The 20,873-nt window shown below is 38.2% G+C and overlaps 1 protein-coding gene across 3 annotated transcripts in view; it reads right to left on the bottom strand.

Annotated features, from left to right (window-relative positions):
* The window catches only part of GNE (glucosamine (UDP-N-acetyl)-2-epimerase/N-acetylmannosamine kinase), an 87,432-nt gene that overhangs the window by 4,008 nt on the left and 62,551 nt on the right, over positions 1-20,873 (bottom strand). For all 3 annotated transcript variants that reach the window (XM_007497985.3, XM_007497987.3, XM_056806721.1), the window contains exons 7-10: positions 14,067-14,277; positions 13,586-13,715; positions 8,789-9,010; positions 3,656-3,838 (exon numbers count right to left, since the gene is read on the bottom strand). In XM_007497985.3, coding sequence (XP_007498047.1) covers positions 3,656-3,838; positions 8,789-9,010; positions 13,586-13,715; positions 14,067-14,277 — 746 coding nt within the window. The remainder of the gene's footprint in view (positions 1-3,655; positions 3,839-8,788; positions 9,011-13,585; positions 13,716-14,066; positions 14,278-20,873) is intronic.

The raw sequence follows: 20,873 nt of genomic DNA, 5'->3' as shown, positions 1-20,873 counted from the left end.
CTTTACACTTACAAATATCCAGGTTTGTTACCTCTTTTAAAATTATACTTTTATTGATGCCTTTTGTTGTTTTATCACATCCATTTCTGGATACATCCTTCTCACCTCCTCTATAATCAGAAGGCCAATAAAATTGAAAAAAGAAAAGGGGGAGAAAAGCAGTTCAGTAAAACCAATTAGTTCATCACTGTTAGTACTGGCAATATGGCACAGCCTTGGTCCTCTACCTTGGCATTAAGGGAGAAGAAATGCATTTTCTTAGCTCTTCTCCAAGTGCAAGCTTGGTCATTATAATTACAGATTATTTGGCTCAATTCCTTCTGTTTATATGTGTTCATTTATTTTTAACATTGTAAAATTTTGAGTTCCAAATCCGCTCCTTGTTCTAGTCTCTCCCCACCCTTTGAGAAGGCAAGCAATACAATACCCACTACATGTGAGGTCATGCAAAACATTTCTCTATTACCCATGTTGTGCAAAAAAAAAAGTAAAGAACAATATACTTCAATCGGCATTCAGAGTTCTTTCTCATCTTTGGTCCTTTGGACTGGTCATGGATCACCATCTTGACCAGAGCAGCCAAGCCTTTCAGTTGTTACAATATTGCTGTTACTTTGCCCAATGTTCTCCTGGTTCTGTTCATTTCACTTTGCAAAAGTTCATATAAATCATCCCTCTCGTCATTTCTTACACAATGGTACATCATCACATTGTGTATATTGCTCTGCTGGATCTGCTTACTGTAATCTGCATCAATTCATAGAAATCTTCCTTGCTTTTCTGAATTGTATGATTTATATCACAGAATTTAATGCCTTACATTGACATAACATAATTTGTTTAGCCATCTTCCAAATGAAAACCTACTTGATAGCCAATTCTTGCTACTACAAAAAAAATATTATGTTGGTACCAAGTTCAAATGTGACCTCAGACACTTTCCAGCTGTGTGATCCTGAGTTAGTCACTTTACCCAATTGCCCAGCCCTTAAAACTCTTCTGCCTTGGAACTTAGTATCAATTCTAAGATAGAAGGTAAGGATTTTTTTAAAGATGTTATGAATATTTTATTACATTAGGAAACTTTTTGCCTTTGACTTCCTTAGCAGTATATCTGGTTTATAACCTTAACATCCATCTTTCATTTCTCTGGTACCTTCCTTACTATATATTCACAGGAAATGAAAAAACTGTCATTTCTGCCTCCATAATATCTTTGGCATTTAGCCCATTCTCTACTCCTATTGCAGCCATCCCAATCCTAGTAAAACCCTCTCCTCTTCTCAACCAATTAGAATGTAAGTTCCTCAAGGATGGGGCTTTTGGATTTTGATCCTAGAGTCTAGCACCTAGCCCGATAAATACTTGTTTAATTAAATGGATTTGTCTAGATAAGTCCCTCATTTCTTGCCTAGTAATGATGGCTCCTAACTGGCCTTCTTACCTATTCTTCCTCAGTTTCTCCCAGCTTAGCATCTGGCTCTGTCAAATTGCTACAGAACTGCGATTTTATTGGCTTAGAACAGTGATGGACAAACTTTCAGAGGATTGAGCATGGGAAGACTTGGTTAATGAAAAATAAAGTGAGCAGTGCTGGGAAAATTACACATAGTAACTACAGCAATATAAATGAAAAGAAAAATTAAACAAAATCAAATAACCAGTAATGGTGACTAAGCTAGACCTCATAAAGTTGAGCAAATGCAGAATATTAAATATGAGACACTATCATATATAAGCCCTATATGTTGACTAGTTTTGATGAATTGCCTTTTTTTCTTTCTCTTCTACTATTTGTTACAAGGGACGGCTTGTTGGATGGGGGGAGTGGAAGGAGATATTAAAAAATGAAGGTGATGTAACAATAAAAGACAACATTAAAACAAGATGAAAAATAATATGGTTTCCGAGAAGCCGTTGTGGTGAAAATTAAGAACTGCCCAGGCCACCAACAACTATCCCACACTAGTTTTTGCCATCGTGGTCACAACTGTAGGTTTTACATTTTCAATCTGTAAGTATGCCCTGAGACGTAGATTAGACATCACTGGTTTTTCTAGCATCATCAGAAGCAGGAATCGTTTTCTATCAACTTGTATTCATTCGTGGAAGAGTCTGCTCTCTTATATCTTGCTGCTGTCTTCCACTTATGGCTGCCCCAAGTTGCTGAGAGTTGGGGGACCTTAAGGCGGTGATCTGGGGGGCTGATGCTCCAGTTTGTGCAAAGGCAATCCCAGGGCTTCTACATCCTATGAAGGCTGATGCCAAAGAACGGGCAGAATGGCAGAGGACACACCGACTACGGCCGTAGAAGGAAGAGTGAAGAGGATGCATGGACAAGGAATGAGGAGCAGTCGGGGGAGTGCAGGAAATGTAACATGCTAAATGCATACTGAAACGAACGTAAGCTCCACCGGCCAGGCTGGCGGCTGCTGTTAACGGCACAAGGACCACTTTTCCCAGAGGAGCCGGGGACAGGCGGAGAGGGAGAGGGAGCGGAGGCGCTCTCAGCCTTGACAACAGGGACCTGCTGCTGCAGCAGAGAGGAGCCAGGACGAGTGAGCGGCCTGTGGGCGCTGGCTCCCGGACCAGAGACTCCGGGGGAAGTGGCGTGGCCCTGGGGGCCTTTTCGTTGGTCCTAACCCCCAAAGAGTGTAAAGCTGGCGCAGGTCTAGACAACGGCAACACGAAGGGAGGCAGAGGTTTCTACACCATATTCTGCCAAGTGTGGTGGGAATGTGTGGCGAGGACTGCAAACCAGGATGACAAGGTGCTATGGACTCCTGGAGGAGATGAGAGGAAAGGGGATGTTCTGTGCATATTACCTGTCTCACCGCTGTCAGGCAGAGGGAAAGGAGAGCTATGCAAACATTCCTCGGGCAGAGGATAACCTCCCAACAGCTCAATGCTATCACGCAGTTCCTACATTTAATCTGCATGGGATGGAGCCTGCGGTACAGCGAGAGGGGCAGCAGGAAGAGAAGCAAATGAGAGCCCCCGTCTGGGCTGGCCTCCTTAACGGAAGCCTACAAGCGAGGCGCTACAGTAGACAGAGCACTGAGCCTCGAAGTCCTGACTTCAAATCTAGCCTCAGGCCTCTGGACAGGCCTCTTGTCCTCTGTTTAATCTAAGTTTCCTCAACTGCAGAATGCAGACAGTAGCAGCACCTGCCTCCCAAGGCCTGGCAAGGGCCAAATGAGAGAGTTGTGAAGCACTTAGTACAGTGCCTGGCAGACAGCAGGCACCATACAAACGCCAGCTATCATTAGTTGTGATTCTGGGGGCAGAGACATCAGAAGGTTAAGGACTGTGCTGGATGTGGCCAGAAAACATGAAGTGCTGAGTTCCGTTTCCATAACTATGAAATGTTTACTTTTAGAAAAGTAGGATTTCTCCCAAATTGATGGGTGTTTTCAAATGGTAAATATTTTTCATTGTATATACTTTCTTTCCCACAGAGAACATACTTTTAGATTAAGCCTACATTTAGGGATGGGATGCATTTGGACCAATACGCTAGATCTTTATAATAAGTTAATAATAAAAATTTAATATAATATAACATTGTTGTGTCTTCCTATTTTGTTTATACCATTTAAACAACTTATCTATGTATACGAAAGCCATGTGCTACTAGTCAGCAGAAGCCACATACCATCATGTAGTTTCTTAGCTTCTCTTTGCAAGGCCATCCCAGAGGCATAGGCCTCAATGCACCCATGACTCCCACATGAACAATCAGGTCCGTCCAAAGACACCATGAGGTGTCCAAGTTCAGCTGCACAAAAGGAACTGCCATGTATCAACTCATGCTGATGAATGATGCCACCACCGATTCCTATGGAGAGAGACAAAACAACTCTGATGTCATTGTCGTTGGCACCAGTTCTCCTAGGCCAGGCTTGGAGGGCTGTGGAGGTGCTGAGCTCCCCAACGGCCAGGTCCTCTAGTCCCTGAGCCTCTTTGCCCTTCCTTGGGACCAGCCATCTGCTCAGTGAGCCTGGCCAGCAAGCCCCCTTGTCACCCTCCAATTCCTGTTTCTGTTCTGTTAAAGGCACATAGATAACTGTACCTATTAGGATGTTGTCTAGAACAAAAGCAAGCAGGCAAGAAAAAGTTCTCTCCTGTGACTGCTCTGACTGTTCATAGGCCTTCCTAGTTCTTGCCTAAACCTCCAAATAGTTGAGCAAAATGAGGTTTTGCTGGCGTATAAATCTCTGGGGTGGGGTGGGGAGGAATTTGGTTATTAAATGGGTAAATCAGGCAATGATCAAACTGTCTTTGAAATGAACATTGCAGGGGAAGTTTGGTGCCTCAAAGGTTAGAGAGCCTGGCCTAGAGAAAGGAGGTCCTGGGTTCAAATTTAGGCAAATTATGCCCCTTTGCCTAGTCTTTATTGTTCCTCTGCTTGGAACTTAGTCTCAATCCTAAGATGGAAGGGAAAGAAAGAAAGAGAGACACACACACACAGAGAAAGAATCAGACAGAGACAGACAGAAGGAAAGAGGGAGAGAAAGAAAGAGAGAGAGAGAGAGAGAGAGAGAGAGAGAGAGAGAGAGAGAGAGAGAGAGAGAGAGAGAGAGAGGGAGAGAGAGAGAAAGAAAGAAAGAAAGAAAGAAAGAAAGAAAGAAAGAAAGAAAGAAAGAAAGAAAGAAAGAAAGAAAGAAAGAAAGAAAGAAAGAAAGAAAGAAAGAAAGAAAGAAAGAAAGAAAGAAAGAAAGAAAGAAAGAAAGAAAGAAAGAAAGAAAGAAAGAGAAAGAAAGAAAGAAAGAAAGAAAGAAAGAAAGAAAGAAAAGAAAGAGAGAGGAAGGAAGGAAGGAAGGAAGGAAGGAAGGAAGGAAGGAAGGAAGGAAGGAAGGAAGGAAGGAAGGAAGGAAGGAAGGAAGGAAGGAAGGAAGGAAGGAAGGAAGGAAGGAAGGAAGGAAGGAAGGAAGGAAGGAAGGAAGGAAGGAAGGAAGGAGGAAAATAGGCACAGGATCATAAAACCTACTTACTTAGAAAGTTCCACCCTTTTAACTCAAACTTGTGAATTCTCTTACTTGATGGCTAACAAAGTATTAAGTAGGGGTTTCTTGATTCATTAACTCAAAATAGACAAAGAGAATAAAGAATTCCCTTTCACAGCTGTAAGGGATGCTCCCAAGTCACCTGCACCAGAAGTGCTTCTGTAAGAAAGGAAAGCCTTCTTGTTTTCTGTACAGGTATCAGGCCCCTTAAAATGAACAATTTGCTTATAAAGCAGGCTTTGTAGTTTGCCAACTCACTAAACTTTATCATTCTTGGATGGACCAAATTTCTATTATCCTACATATTAAACTGAATGGCTAGAGAGATGATGCTCCAGAGATAAATCAGTAATGAACAAACCCATTCATTAAGTCCCTGCTCTGTACCAGACACTAGGCATACAAATACCAAAGTGAAACGGTTCTCTGCCTTCCAGGAGCTTATTGAATAAGGGGATTCATCATGTTCCAAGGTAAGTAAATACAGGATCAGGCAAAATACACAGGGATAAAGAGAGAGAGACCACCACTGACAGCCAGAAGAGCCCTCTCTGGGAAGTGACCTGGGCCTCAAACAAGGGTTGGGTGAGGAAGGAATGCATAATGAGGCATGTGGGACAGATGCACAAAGGAAGAGAGAGAGGGGGTGGTAGAAGGTTGGGTAAAGGGAAAAGCATATAGGCCAGTTGGGATGGAGTGGAAGTCATGTATAATCAGGATAGTCTGGAATCCACCTGTGAAGGGTTTTAAATGCCAAAGAAGTTTTTTTTTTTCTAGTGACAACAAACTAAAGTTTCTTGAGCAGAAGTGATATAGTCAAATTTGTGCTTTAGAAATTCCAATTTGGCAGCTGTATAGAAGAATTATGTAGTGGAAAGAAAGAATATAGGAAGGCCAAATAGGAGGTAAATAGGGCCTGAACTATGGTGGCTGTGGTGTGAATTGGGAGACAAAGATGGATGCAACAGAAGTTGAGTTAGTGGGAAAAAAAAGACTTGGCAATTAACTGGGTATGGATAGTAGTGGGGAAAGGGAGGTGGGTCAAGAATTACTTCTGTGTTGAGATGCTGGGTGTTTGGAAAAATGGTGGTGCTCTTGGCAGAAAAAGGGAAGTTAGGAATAGAAGTGGGTTTGGGGAAAAGATAATGAAGTTAGGAAAAGGAGACATTTTTGGAGATGCTTCTGGAAAATCAGGTAGAGATGTCCAGCAGGAGGCTGGAAATGCAGGACTGGTAGTCAGGAAAGAAATGAGTGCTAGACTTAGGAATCATCTGCATAGGGATGCTACTTAATCCATGGGAGCTGATGAGATCACCACGAGTGGAGAGAGAGAAAGAGAGAAGACAGGGAGAGGAAAAGAGGACAGGAAGAGACAAAGATGAAGAGAAGATGAGAGGTAAAGGGGGAAAAGTGAGAGTAAAATGAAAAGAAAGATCAGGGAGAAGAGAAAGAGAGAGAAGGGAGTAAAGGAGAAAAAGATGAAATATGAGAAGTAAAGAAAATTGAGAGTAAAAGAAAGAATCAGTGGAAAAGAAAGGAGGAAGGGGGGGGGGGAGAGAGAGTCAGCATCTACAATGAATGCTAGGATATATCCACACATAGGGAATATATGGATATATGAACATGGATAATGAATCCAGCAACAGACACTGGGTATGTCAGAGCATTGTCACAAAAAGCTACAAAGAACTGAGTAGCCAGAAGGAGGAGGTGGTCAGCAGGGTCAAATGCTGCATACAGATCAAGAAGGATTGAGCAAAGACCACTAGATGTAGCAATAAAGAGTTTGTTGGTGCCTGTGGAAAGAATAATTAAATAATAGTTCAAGTGGTCATGTGAATTTTAGATTTACTCCACCCTGCTTAGTCTAACAAAGAGAAATGTCTACACCTCTACTTAAGGATTAAGTGTTGAGAAGGATAGCCTATGACAGACATGTGCTAGCAAATGACAAATCAGAAACAACTGACATAGGCCCTGGGCTGTCCTAAGTCAAACTTAAGCTACCATTGGTATATGTGAAATGCAGGAAGTGATGTAAAAATGGTCTATATATTTTGAGTCACTTCCTCTCTTGGGCTCTTTTGGCGGAGAGGTGGCTGCTAGCTGTGTGCTGCGCATCTTGGCATCTTGGCATGGCTGCATGGCTCAGGCTACCCTTTTCTCTCTCTCTTTTTCTTAATTTCTTCCATCTATATTAATTAAATCACCATAAAATTCCCAAACTGACTTGAGTATTTTATTTTTATTGGGATTTGAATTAATCCCTGGTGACCAACTAAATTTATATTTCAGTCAAAATCCCTAAATTTACCACTTACAGTCAGGACAGGAGTCAGATTGCAATGGGTTAAGAAGTGAGTTGGATAAATGGTGAGAGAGTAGAAGACAGTTTTTGCTAGGTGTTTGGCTGTGAAAGGGAGAATATTTTTAGGGCTATAGTTTGAGGGGGATAAGTAAGGTCAAGTGAAAGTTTTTTAAGGATGGGGAAAATATGGGCATGCAGGTAGACAGTATTAGAAGAATCCTACAGGTTAGAGAAAGAAAGGAGATCATTGAAGGGCTAGGAAGGGAGAGGATCCACAGCACAAGCTGAGAGTTTGGTATTGGCAAGGGAAAGGGACCTCTCTTTTTTGAGGCTTGAGTAGAGGAGGAGAATAGGGGGATGGTGTCTGAAGTGATTTGAAGGTGTAGAGAAAAGGAATATCTGGACAAATGACTTCAACCTTTAAGTAAAATATGAGATGAAGTCTTTTACTTAAGTTAAGAGGACTTAACCTTGGGGAAAGTCTATGAACTTTTTCAAAAACTATTTTGATAACTATATTTCAATATATTGGCCTCCTTTGAAATATTATGTTGTTTATTTTATACATTAAAAAAAACCCATTATTCTGAGGGGTCCATAAGGCTCCATAGGAGTTTATGACAAAATCAGGATCTCAAAAAACAGAGGCTGGAGCAATGAGCTAATTTTGCTGAAAATGAAAAGGGACAAATACAAAGGTCTATACATAAGGTTTAAAAAGTGCACAAAAAATAGTTGGGAGAGATGGAAGAAGCACAGATTAACTACAGCTTGTGTGAAACCCCTCCTAGAGTTTTATTGATTATCAGCTTGATATGAGACAGCAATGCAATGTGGTACCCTTGCCCACCAAAAAAAGGCAAATGTGATTTTAGGCCACATTAATAAGAAATGTTCTGGAAAAAAAAAAGAGGTGAATGTTTCCCTCTACTTTGTGATGGTCAAAATTCATCTGGAATATTGTGCTAGTTCTGGGTGCCACATTTTAAGAATATTGACATGGAGTAACTTCAGAGAAGTCTTAGGAGGAACCAATAAAGGATCTATCTGGAGATGTTTTTGTTTGGTTGTTGTTGTTTTCATGGAGAAGAGGAAATGAGGGAGGGAGGGTCAGAACCATTTGCCTTACTTGAAGGACTATTATCTGGAAAATGCATTAGAATTATTCTGTTTTAGTGCCACAAAATCAGAAATTAAAGGAAAGAGTTTTGTTTAATGCAATGAAGAAGAACTTCTAGGAATTGGAGTTATCCAACAATGAAATTAATTGCTTTGGGAGGTAGTGAGTTCCATCTATTCCCTGTCTCTGAAAGTTTTCAATTAAAAGCCAGATTGACTAGCATAAAATGACAAAAAGAAGTATTAGTGTTCATTGAGCCACATTGTTCATAAGAGGGACTAAAGTAAAAACTACATTTGTGTTAGAGACTTAGGAAATCAACTGCTGCACTAATTTCCTTCTCTCTTCTCTCACCTGTGCCTGTGATAAGGGTCACAAAGTTTTCCAGTCCTTTTCCTTGACCAAACTTCCTTTCTGCTAAGGCAGCACAGTTGCCGTCATTGTCTACCCAGACAGGGAGATGCAGTGTATCAGAGATTGGGGTCCTCAGATCCACAGAACTCCATTCTTGAATAAGTTTGGTAGAATGTAGAACAATTCCTTCACGAGGATTTACACGTCCACCTGTGGAAATACCTGACCACAACCAAAAGTATGCAAAAATCAGATAAAATTTCTAAGAAAGAAGAATGTTCTTTTCTTGGGATGGGAAAACCACTTAATTCACTTAAGCATTAGTGTGGTTAGTACCTACACAGGATTGACAAGAGGACACAAAGTGGTTGTAAAAGTTGTGGATACTAAACCCAAAATTAAAGTTATTGGGGAATAATTTAGAGAATCAATCTAGCCTTCAAATGAGGAAACTAGAATGGCAAGAGTAATGAGAAATGAGTGAACCACACAGACTCCATTTTGTGACTCAATTCTGGAGCTAGCTCAGTTTCCTTTCTGTTGAATTATGGGTCTAGTCTAATTCTATCTTTTGAGAAAACTTGATTCAATTGTGGGAACTGGACAAAGTCTACCTGTACGACCTGACAATTGATACAAAGAATAGGAAGGAAAACATGATTATATGGGTATAGGATTTGGGGTTTGGGTTTTAAAAGATTACTTTATTACAAAAATGAATAATATAAAAATAGGTTATCAAGTGATAACACATGTATAAACCAGTGCAATTGCTTGTCAATTCTGGGAGGGAGAGGGAAGAAGGGACAAAGAGAACATGATCATGTAACCTTGGAAAAATACTTCTAAATAAATAAATAATTAAAAAACCCAATTCTACATTTCAAGAATCCCATACGTCATATCTGAAAACTGGCTCCATACTGGTCAATCAGTTATTGTTTACATGTTCCTTTGATTGACTACAGACACAGGGGAAGTGGGACATCTCTTTTTTTATCTCAGAGAATTGCATCTGCTCACACTCTGCCTCCCAATTTGGAAAGTCCTCTATCTTTCCTCTAATTAGAAATCAGATTACTTAGTTTTGTATCCTGGTTAATTTTTTTAAAAATTAATTGTTCCAATTTAATTGTTTCTAATGCATCTGTCTCCCCTTGTTTTCAGGGTTCAGTGTCAAAGCTGAGGAGGCCTGGTCTCCATTTGTTGAGTATTTGGCATATATTGCTTAATAAATTGATATACTCAGAAACTTGAATCTTTGTTTCTTAGTCGCTTGTTTCATTTTTCACCTACCACTGTATTCCTAGTTTCTATTATAGGCAATTTATAACTTCTACAAATGGGTAAAAACCTCAACAAAAAGTTTGCAAGTGTGAAATCTGAAATATATTTTTCTAAAGAAACATAAATGGTAATTAGGTTACCAACTAACTAGCAAAACCAATTAACTCAAAATCTAGCTGGAATTAATTTATATTTCCCTTTGAATTGCATAATTCAGTGGAATGAACACTGGATTTTGGAGTCAGACAATCTGGGTTCAAATCCAGGCTCTCAATACCTATATGAACTCATGGGTTTCAAATTCCTCCTCTTAAAATAAGGAGACTTAACAAGATAGCCTCTGAGGTACTTTTTAAATCTATGATCCTATGATTGATTCCCTACTGGTACTGTCCTGTGAAATGTGTCCCTTTTCTTCCTTTCAATGTTTCAGATACATTATGGGTTAATTTGGGGTTTTCTGGGAAAGCCTGCAAACCTAACCAATATTTATTAAACTGTTTTTATGAATAAAATGAATTCCCCAGTTCACTGTAGTCTTTTGGGTCACATTTACCTAATATCAGACAAGAAGAAAAATAGTAGTATACTACATTCTCCCTTCCCCTTCTCATTTCTCTCTCCCCTCACCACCAATGCAAAGAGAAAGAAGTAATTCAAAGAATATGTCTCCTTGCCTAGAATTCTATAGAACGTGGGGTGAGGGGAAATTTCATCTGATCTCTAGGCACAATGAAGGCCAATCATTTCAAGGTTCATAAATTAGGTATGTGGAATCTAAAGAGTGCTTGTAATATTCGAGGAAGAGAAGAATCCTAAAATCATTGTGTGGAATAAAGCAAAGAGCAAAGTAATTTAATGATAAGTACATGCAGCAGAATCCCCTCCCTTCCATAACCATTTCTCTGACAAAGAACAAAAAACACAGGTCATGTTCTTAACAAAAGAAAAACTAAAACATTGGAAGGAGGTTATGTATCAAAATGGTACAAAATAGGAGACACTGGAAAGTAATTTGGCATTCTTTGTTTAAATTATTACCCATTAGGACAACCAAACAATTAGATATTAACTATGAATGCATAAATTCATTATTTTAAGAAAAAAGTGTCCATAATTACTTACTCCTCCCTTTGTAATCATTTGATTCTCTTTTTCTGTATATATGAATGTATATATTTAGTTCTTTTTATATCATTGCAGTGTATACTTTTTAATTGTTTACTTTTGCTTCCTATGTTTCAGATTTTATATAGGTATATCTATATTCAAACTTCTTCATATTAGGTAAATAAAAGTCAGTGAAGTTTTAATTATTGATGAGCATTATTTATTATATGTTAAACAAATTATATTTAATAAGAATTATATCTGTTATATTGATATAACAGTTTTTGTCATTCATGAAATGTTGACCATTTAGGTCTTTTGCAAATGCAAAAGAAATACTGATACACATTTATACACACATATATCTATAAGTTAAAAGATATCCTTTTTCTTTATAACACTCAGTGTTATAAGTCTAAAAGTCTAATACATGGTATGGTCACAACTGTGACTTTTGCTATATACTGCTAGATTGCCTTTCAAAAAATTTAAATCAATTTGCAATTCTGCCAATAATGTATAAGTATACTTTGTTTCCTCACAATCCTACCAAGGAGTTTTGCCATTTTTTGTTATTTTTGCTAATATCACACATATAAATCAATATCTTGAAGTTATGTTAATTTGCACTTCTGATCACTAGTGAGGTTGAACATTTTTTCAAGTGATTGTTTTTGATGGATGTCTGTTTATACTTCTAAAAAAAATGTTTTTTCCTTCTCTTTTTTATTACTGGAGTGAGGTACCTCTCACCAATACTCCAGATCTCCTAACTTCTTCACCCAAGTCCAGGTAGAATATGAATCAATGTCCTGTGACAGTAGCCAGTTTGTCCCTAGAAATGTTTAACTAGTTTGCCACTTCTCATAAAATTTGTGGCATTACTTTTTACAGCATCTATATTCTTTTTTAATTAAAAAAAAGTTTTTTTAATAAAAACCCTCATCTTTCATCTTGGAGTCAATACTATGTCTTGATTCCAAGACAGAAGAGTGGTAAAGGCTAGGCAATGGGGGTTAAGTGACTTGCCCAGGGCTGCATAGCTAGGAAGTATCCAAGGCCACATTTGAATCCAGGTCTTCCCATCTCTAAGACTCACTCTCAATCCACTGAGCCATCTAACTGCCCCCCAGTATCTATATTCCTAACCATGACGCCAAAACTGAATATATCTGTACTATACTTCTACCACAGCTCCACTTTCTACATTTTTTTAAAAGGATAAAAATGGAACCATTATAGTATCCTCAACAACGGTACTGGCGAAGCAATAATGACCCAGTACAAGAAACTAAAATCATTGATCCATTATTCAATCAAAAGGCACTGACCACGGTGAACCCTTTCAGACTAGGGACTGTGTCTGTTGAGCATGGAGCAGAATGCTGTGCAAAGAGCAGCTATTCGGGAGACTTGTTCGTTATTATCACAGCACGATCTTCAGCAAGAACTGACTGTCTCGGCATAATAGAGAGACTAACGGGCTTGGATTAAAACGCCTAGTCTGAACCTTAGCTCTCACATGTGTTAGCCATATGACTACAGTCGAGTCACATAATCTTTCTAGGCTTCCGTTCCCTATCTACACAATGGGCATAATAACAGCTTGGCCTCTCTATCTCATAGGATTATTGGGAAGAAATCATAGTTAAGTATAAAAGATTACCCATATGTGAGCAAGTTACTTATCTTCTAGGTCCTTGAAATGCAAAACTGGATCATTTAGAAACTAGGGAAACTGGAGTAAAATTTTTATTGTAGGACCTCACATTCAACAAGCTAGCCCCCTTCTTTTGTGGGCACAAATCCTTAAATGAGTTGCCCAAAAAATGAATATAAAAGGCTAACAAATCCTTTCTGTTTTCTATGTACATCATATTCATTTCATCATATTCCCCCAATCTGAAATGCCCTACTTTGCTTTCCTCTGCTTATTCTTAATCCAAATCCTACCATATTCTTCAATTTTTGTGTACCATTGTATGATGACACCAGACTACACTAAACTAGTCCTTCTCTGAATTCCTATTTAATTTACCATTAGAGTGCTGGGCCTGGAGTCAGGAAGACTTGAGTTCAAATCTGACCTCAGCCAATCACTAGCTGTGTGACCATATGCAAATCTCTTAACTTCTGTTTGCCTCAGTTTCCTCAATTGTAAAATGGAAATAATAATAGCACCTACCACATAGGGTTGTTGTGAACATCAAATGAGTTAATACTTGTAAAAGTATTTAGCCCAGTGGTGTTGTGCTAGAAGATAGTGGGTACTATAAAAATGCTTATTCTCCTTATGAGACAATTGTCATTTAACATTGCTGATAAATTCAAAATTACACATCAGAATACAGTATATATTGCATTGAAGTATTGCAAGTTAAGAAAATATACAAAACTCACCCACTCCCAAAATTCTGCAATTTAGTTTGATAGCTTCTGCAGCAGCCTCCACACACATCTGTAGAATTAATTTAATTCTTTCTTCATAGGTTTTGGGATTGGTTTGGGTGTACTTCTTAACTATTTCACCCTAAAAAGAGGACCAGGACCAATAAGAAATACAATGTATTAATGTTATTACATAATAGGGATGAAAAATGACTACTGATTCAGATTGATAATCCAAAGAATAAGCATGGCATATAGTGAGAAGAGCATGGTGAAATAGTTGAACACAGTTAATGTTCCTTGTTAAATCATATTCGTTTGTCCTAAATTTTCCATAATTTGAAGCAATCAACCAGATCTCCCTTCTTATTTATTTTTTTATTGGAATGATGGGTCACCAAGTTTGTCTTTTTTTTTTCAGTTTTCATCCTCCTTGAGTACACTGTAGTATGTGATACTGCAGACTAATTCTGACCACTTTAAGATTCATTACCTTCATACTGACTATTGCAACTCGAAGATTTGTTCCACCTAGATCAACAGCCAAGGCACTTTGGGTTTCAAGAATATGATCAATGTCTTTAGAGATGTTTTCCTTCACAGGGGGAAAGCAGAACTTCTTTTGTAGTGGCTCTTGGAGATCAATAGATTTGAGAAACTTCAAAATCCTTGGAACAGCATTCCCATCCCCATATATCTTTGAACTGTAACATGCAAACATATTAAATAAAATCAAGTGATAAAGAATGTTGTCACATAGTATTTAAAAATAATTATGACATTCAAGTTTCTGGAACTAAGTATCTACATGTAGCAGAGCTGGTTTTGGATAGAAAGCCTATATTCAATATAATACTGGGGCCGGAGGATAAAGAGCTGGTTACATATAAAAATTATCAAAAAACAATATTAATTTAACATAGACTTTTTTCTCAACACAACCTAGAATTACACTATCATCTAAGATGTCTTCAATTGGAAAATGATCTTCCATGGTCTCTACCATACTCGGCATAATAAAAAAATGAACAAAAATAATTTTTGTACTCTTGTAAAGGAAACTACATTGGGAATAGTTGGGGGAAAGCCAACATAAATTAGTAAAAATTCTGAATTTTAGAATCTTTTAAAGGAAATGCAGTTTCGTTATTATCTTTTAGTATTTATCAAGATGCCAAGGTATGGCGCTACATTTTAAGATCTTTGGAGTTTCAAAGCTCGAGTCTTAGTTTTGCCAAGTTATTGTACCATCTGATCATATACAGTAGTGTAGTGTAGAAAACAACAAATTAACGTCTGTGTTGTATTATATTTTAATTTATTTTGTTAAACATCTCCCAACTATATTTCAATCTGGTTTGGTAGCACTCAAGAGCTTTACGGTTCCCTTGTTTCTGACACCTGTGACAATCTATTTCAGGCTCAGTGTTCTGAGAGAGAATGATATTTTGTACTTCCCACTGTGCAAGGTTTTTATGGAGATCAAATGAAGACCAAAGGGTTTTCAGGAAAATCTCTGTGAAACTCTTTGTAAATCTTAAAAGAAAGGAGCTATTAAGCACTTCTCAGAACCTCAGGTAACAAATACTTTGAATTCCAAGAACAGTTGCTGTTCTACATAGATAGGAGTTCTTTATCAGTAATTCTCTACATCAATGAAATAATAGGTCTAGAACCAGCATAGGCAAAGGCCCTCGAGTCACCCACAGCATGGGGTTCCCCTTCTTCCAAACACCTGAGGACATTTTGTGCATACCTTGCCCCTCTACCCAGCCACCCCAAGAAAGTACTTCCTCCTTCCCTCTCTCCCTTAATGTGGGGGCTCACAGAAAGCTTGAAGTTGCCCTCTGGGCATGCAAATTCAAAAACCTTCACCAGCACTGGTCGGGACTCTCTGACTTAAATACTATTTTTTTTAGCAAACCCTCTCATCAAAAATAAATAAATAAATAGAAACAAAAAACAAAACTCAAACTGCATAAGTATAAAAGTAAATTTCATTCAGCCTGACCCCTATTTAATTAGTGAATTGGAACTGCCTTTAATTGAAGTCAACTGCCTTTCATTTTAAATTGAAATTTAACTGACTTTAATAAAATTAATTTAATTCAATTACTAATCTGAATTAGTCAAATTAAAACTAATGCATTTTTATGGAATCAGACCCATGTGTAATCCTCTCCTACTTCCAAATGATAAAAATCCAAGTAAATAATCTGAGACTAGTAGGAAAAAGGGTTTTTGTTTGTTTGTTTGTTTCACAGAGATTTCAATATATGAATAGAAGAGATCCTATAAACTTAAATTTCAGCAAAGTCATTGCTAAAAATCTCCTCAAAGAAAGACTTCCAATTAAGATAGCAACATGAACTATCTTAAAGGAGCCCAACTTTCCCAACAAACACTCCATGAAAGATTTAAAAGGATGTCAAATGGAACAATAATCAAGAGAACCAAAGGAAAACACCAGTAAACTCCTCCATTTAGTCTTAACATGAAGGTGCTCAGAAGCCTGTGGGTGCGTGGAGCAAAGATATACCAAGGGGAAGTAACCTGGTGCAAACTCTGGTTAAGAGAGCTGGATCTCTCTCTTATTCTATTTAAAGCTGCAGTGGGGACAGTCAACCCTTCCCTGGCCACTGTGCACAGAGACAAAGCTGGGTTGTGTATATATACTTCGGGGCTCTCAAAGATCAACTGCAGCACACCAGGCGGGGCTTATGAAGACCAGAAACAAGCACAATTCCCAAAACTCAGTTCTGGTATCTTAGGGGTACAAATGAGGATGATGGCAACTGCTAATTGCTAACAACAAGAAGAGTCAAAGATGAGGCAATCCTACCATGTGAAGGTAAGTTTGCCAGAGATTGCAGCACAGGGTGGAAGAGTCCCAACCACCCCCTCAAGAATTAGTAGTAGCATCCAGACCAGAGAAGGGAAACTGTCAAACAAGGCTGACTACGCCTTCCAAGGGTACATGAGGGGCCCCCCTACAAGAGTACAGGATCCTGACCCTAGAACAAAGTCCCAATGCAGAAACTGAGCCTAAAGATATGAGCAAATAGAAGAAACCTGAGGAAAAAATAAGGGCTAAAAGAAATCCAAGAGATAAATCTAGAAAAGAGAGAAACTCTACACTATGTATAGATAGAACTTTGTGGGGGAGGGGGATGACCACAAGGACTATAAGGGCATCTGGAAGAAACAGATACAAAATGACCTGAAAATTCTTTAGGGAATTGATTAGAAGAGAAGTGGGTATGAGGATGGCAACCTTATCCAAATGGTGGGTATCTGAAACATAAAATGGGGCAAACAGAATACAATGATTCCAGGTGATAATAAGAAATATTAGAACAAAGTCAAAAGATTAGAAAGTTAGAAAAACAACTCAAGTTGTCTACTATTAAAAGCAACTAAGGGCAGCTAGGTGGCTCAGTGGACTGAGAGCCAGGCCTGGAGATGGAAGGTCCTGGGTTCAAATCTGACCTCAAACATTTCCTAGCTGAGTGACCCTGATCCATATCTACCAAATGGTCCGTATCTATCAATTAGGAAGTAAAAACATTTACAAAAAAAAAAAACATTTTTTGAATGCAGAATTCACCTCTTGAAATTATAAATTGAAAACACAGAAGAATGACATAGCCAAAACCCAGAATTTCCAAAGCAAAGGGGAAAAAAAATACCCCACACAGAGAGAAATAGTTCAGGTACTAAGGAATCACAGGCTCCTAAAATAATCTGCAAACAGGAGTATCTGAAGAACTTCACCATCCACAGGAAATTCCTCATTGACATGATCTCATCACTAGAACTCCATCATCATTGTGGTAAATTACCTTTGGCAAGCATATATCTCTCTATTTTATACCTTGATTTGTATTTATTGTCAAGAGGCACTGAACAGGCTTATTTCTTTTGTAAAATTTTATAAATAATCTTGAATAATTTGTTGTGAATTTTCCCTCTGAGCTCTTATTAAAATTTGATTCACCAACAGTGTGTGATTTAGTTTTTTAAGCCTTAATTTATTTTTCACTTTGTTGCCTTTTTTGTTTTCATTGCTATCTTTGATTTTCAGTATTTCTATTATTGTGCTTAATGAGGGGTGAGGTTCTTTGTAACTTTTCTCATTTTTTTAACAAGCATAACCAATTCATTGATCTACTCTATCTTTTTTGTTGATCAAAATGTTTAGAGATCTTAATTTTCCTATATGGACTGCTTTGGCTTCACACCAAAAGTTTTTTAAATTTTTTTGTTGTCAAATCAAAGAATCACTTCCTTTGATTAAGTTATCTATTGTTTCTATGATATGTTCTCTTTGATGAATCAGTACTTTATGACCAAATAAGTCTGCATTCATGTTTGAATCTTTTCTCCAACCTTCTTTTATTGATTCTATAACTGTTCTATTAGTCAATAACGGATATGTTTAATAATTCTGCTATTCTGAAGGAAAGATTTCCATTGTTTCTTAGAATTTCTCCAGTGCTTTATTCTCAGGAACTCATATTAATGCATGAACTACAATTATTTTCCCATTGGTCTTTTTGTAAATATTTTTGTTTACTACTGCAATATATAATAACCAAATATCCCATGAAATAATGTTTGTTGTTGCCTTTGGGCATGTGATAAAACCCACTCTTCCAACTCTTGAGGTATTCTATTTAAAGACACAACTTCCTCCTTTCTTCTGGTTTCATTAATACTGGGAATGTCAAAATTCATCTCCTGGAGCAATATGTTTACACATTTGACAAAGACACATAGCAGATTAAAAATAAAGGTCTAGAGCAGAATCTTTTATGCTTTAGCTGAAGTAAAAAAATGCAGGGGCAACATATTCTTTTATCCAGCAAAGCCATTAGTAGGTTTGTACCCCAAAAAGATAAAGAAAAAGGAAACAGGCCCATATGTACAAAACTATTTGTAGTAATTCTTGGCAAACTAATTCTGGCAAAGAATTAGAAATTGAGGGGATTTTCATACACCGGGGAATGGCAGAACAAGTTGTGTCATATGATTGTAATGGAGTACTGTCATGCTTTAAGGAATGAATGTGGGGGAAGTTTCAGAAAAACATGGAAAGAACTTCCAAGTAAGCATGGCAGCAGTCTAGATGCAGGATGCTTCCTCTCCCCAGCACCCACTGAAAAACACTACCTCAAAAGCCCAAAAAAACCATTTTCAGAAGAACAGAGGAACTCTACAGTAGGGTGCAGCATTGAAAGTACGTGGGATTTGGGCATTTCCATACTATAAGAGGGTAAAAAATCTCCCACCCAAATGTGAACCGATCTACCCTCCCCAACCCCACCTACGAAGCCAGTCAGAGCCAGCTCACGCCAGAATCAGCGAGTGAGTGAGGGATGCCTCTAGAGTGAGGAAGGGACACCTCTAGGTCCTTGGGAGCTGACTAGGACCACCGGGGACCTACCCCTGAGAGCAGCTACATCTAAAATCCCGGTGCGCAGGGGAGCACAGACCATGGGTGCCCTCGTGAACAGGAGAGGCTGTAGAGATTTGAGAGCTTACCTCAGGCAAAAACTTTGCTCCTTAACTCATAAACAGATAACCTGCCCATCTCACTCAGATTTCTGCCTTAAAAGGGAAGGAAAAACCACCACAGTGATGGCAAATTGTGTCCAGGACAAACAAACTCCCTCCAAGAAAAACAAGAAGAAGGCATTGACCCTCGAAAATTTTTACAGAGGGAAAACCCAGACTACAGAGAAAATACAGGAGGAAATTCAAATAAAGTCAAAACTTTCCAAAAAAATTGAAATTATCCACAAGCTCTGGAAGAATTTAAATTGGAACTTATCAAAAAGATGGAAGCTTTCTGTCGAGAAAAATGGGAAATAGTTCAAAGAGAAAAATAACAGTTTCAAGGACAAGAACTCCCAATTGAAGAAACAGCTGGAAGCCACACAAAGCAGGATAGACCAAGGTGAAAAGGAAAACAGTCTTTAAAGACCAGAATTAGACAACTGGAAGACAATGATCTTACAAAACAGCAAGAATTAATAAAGCAAAGTCAAAAGACTGACAAAATGGAAGAAAACATAAAATATCTCACTGACAAGGTGACAGATCAAGAAAAGAGAGGAAGGAGAGACAGAAATCAACAGAAATCTTGACATCATACAACAAGAAATCATCCAAGTAAACTGCCCTGATGTTCTTGAACAAGGGGGCAAGATAGACATTGAAAGAGTTCATAGAACACCCTCTACACTAAATCGCCAAAAGACCACTCCCAGGAATGTAATTGCCAAATTTAAGAGCTTTCAATCTAAGGAGAAAAATCTACAAGAAGCCAAAAAGAGACCATTCAGATACCAAGGAGCACCAATCTGGATCACACAAGACCTGGCAGCTTCCACACTAAAGGATTGCAAATCCTGGAACACAATATTCAGAAAGGCAAGAGAACTGGGTCTTCAACCAAGAATCACCTCTCCATCAAAACTGATATATACTTACAGGGGAAAGTATGGGCATTCAACAAAATAGAAGATTTCCAAGTATTTGTACAGAAAAGACCAGAACTAAGTGGAAAGTTTGATAACCAAACACAAAGAGCAAGAGAAACATGAAAAGGTAAATATGAAAGAGAGGGAAAAGGAGAAAAATGGTTTTTTATTCAAACTTTCTTCTTTAAGGGCTATAATTAGATCAAATTATATATATTAATATATGGGGAAATGATATTTGCAATTCTCAAAATTTGTATTCATTATTATAGTAATTAGAAGAATCACTCATAGGAAAAGATTGGGGCATTAAGGGTTATAAGATGATATGCAAAAAAAGAAAAAGGGTAAGGGGGAATCGATGATGGTACCAAGAGATACTTGAAGAAATAAAATAAATAGAATAATCTTTTTCACACACAGATACACATGGGAAGGGGAGGGGAAGAATACTCTTATAAGAAGGAGAGGAAGAGAGTGCTAATAGGTCATACTTAAACCTTACTCTCAGTGAAATCAACTCTGAGAGGGAAAAGCATCTAGATCCATTGGGATCTTGACTTCTATCTTATCCTACAGGGTAAAGGAGAAGGGGAAACTAAGGGTGGTAGGAGAAAGGGAGTACAAAAAGGGAGGGAAGGAGAGGGGGGGAGGGAACTTAACAAACCCTAAAAAAAAAAACAAGAAGGGAACAAAAAGGGAGGGACCAGAAAGGGAAGCATATCAGGGGAGGGGATTAGGGGGATCGATTAAAAGTAAACCATTGGTTTAAAAGGATATAGCAAAAGAATAAAGGACAGAAGTAGGAGAAGATA

Source organism: Monodelphis domestica, chromosome 7 (assembly GCF_027887165.1).
Source record: "Monodelphis domestica isolate mMonDom1 chromosome 7, mMonDom1.pri, whole genome shotgun sequence".
Classification (NCBI taxonomy): Eukaryota; Metazoa; Chordata; class Mammalia; order Didelphimorphia; family Didelphidae; genus Monodelphis; species Monodelphis domestica.
Note: the sequence above shows the minus strand (reverse complement) of the source record. Positions and strands in the feature narration are given on the sequence as shown.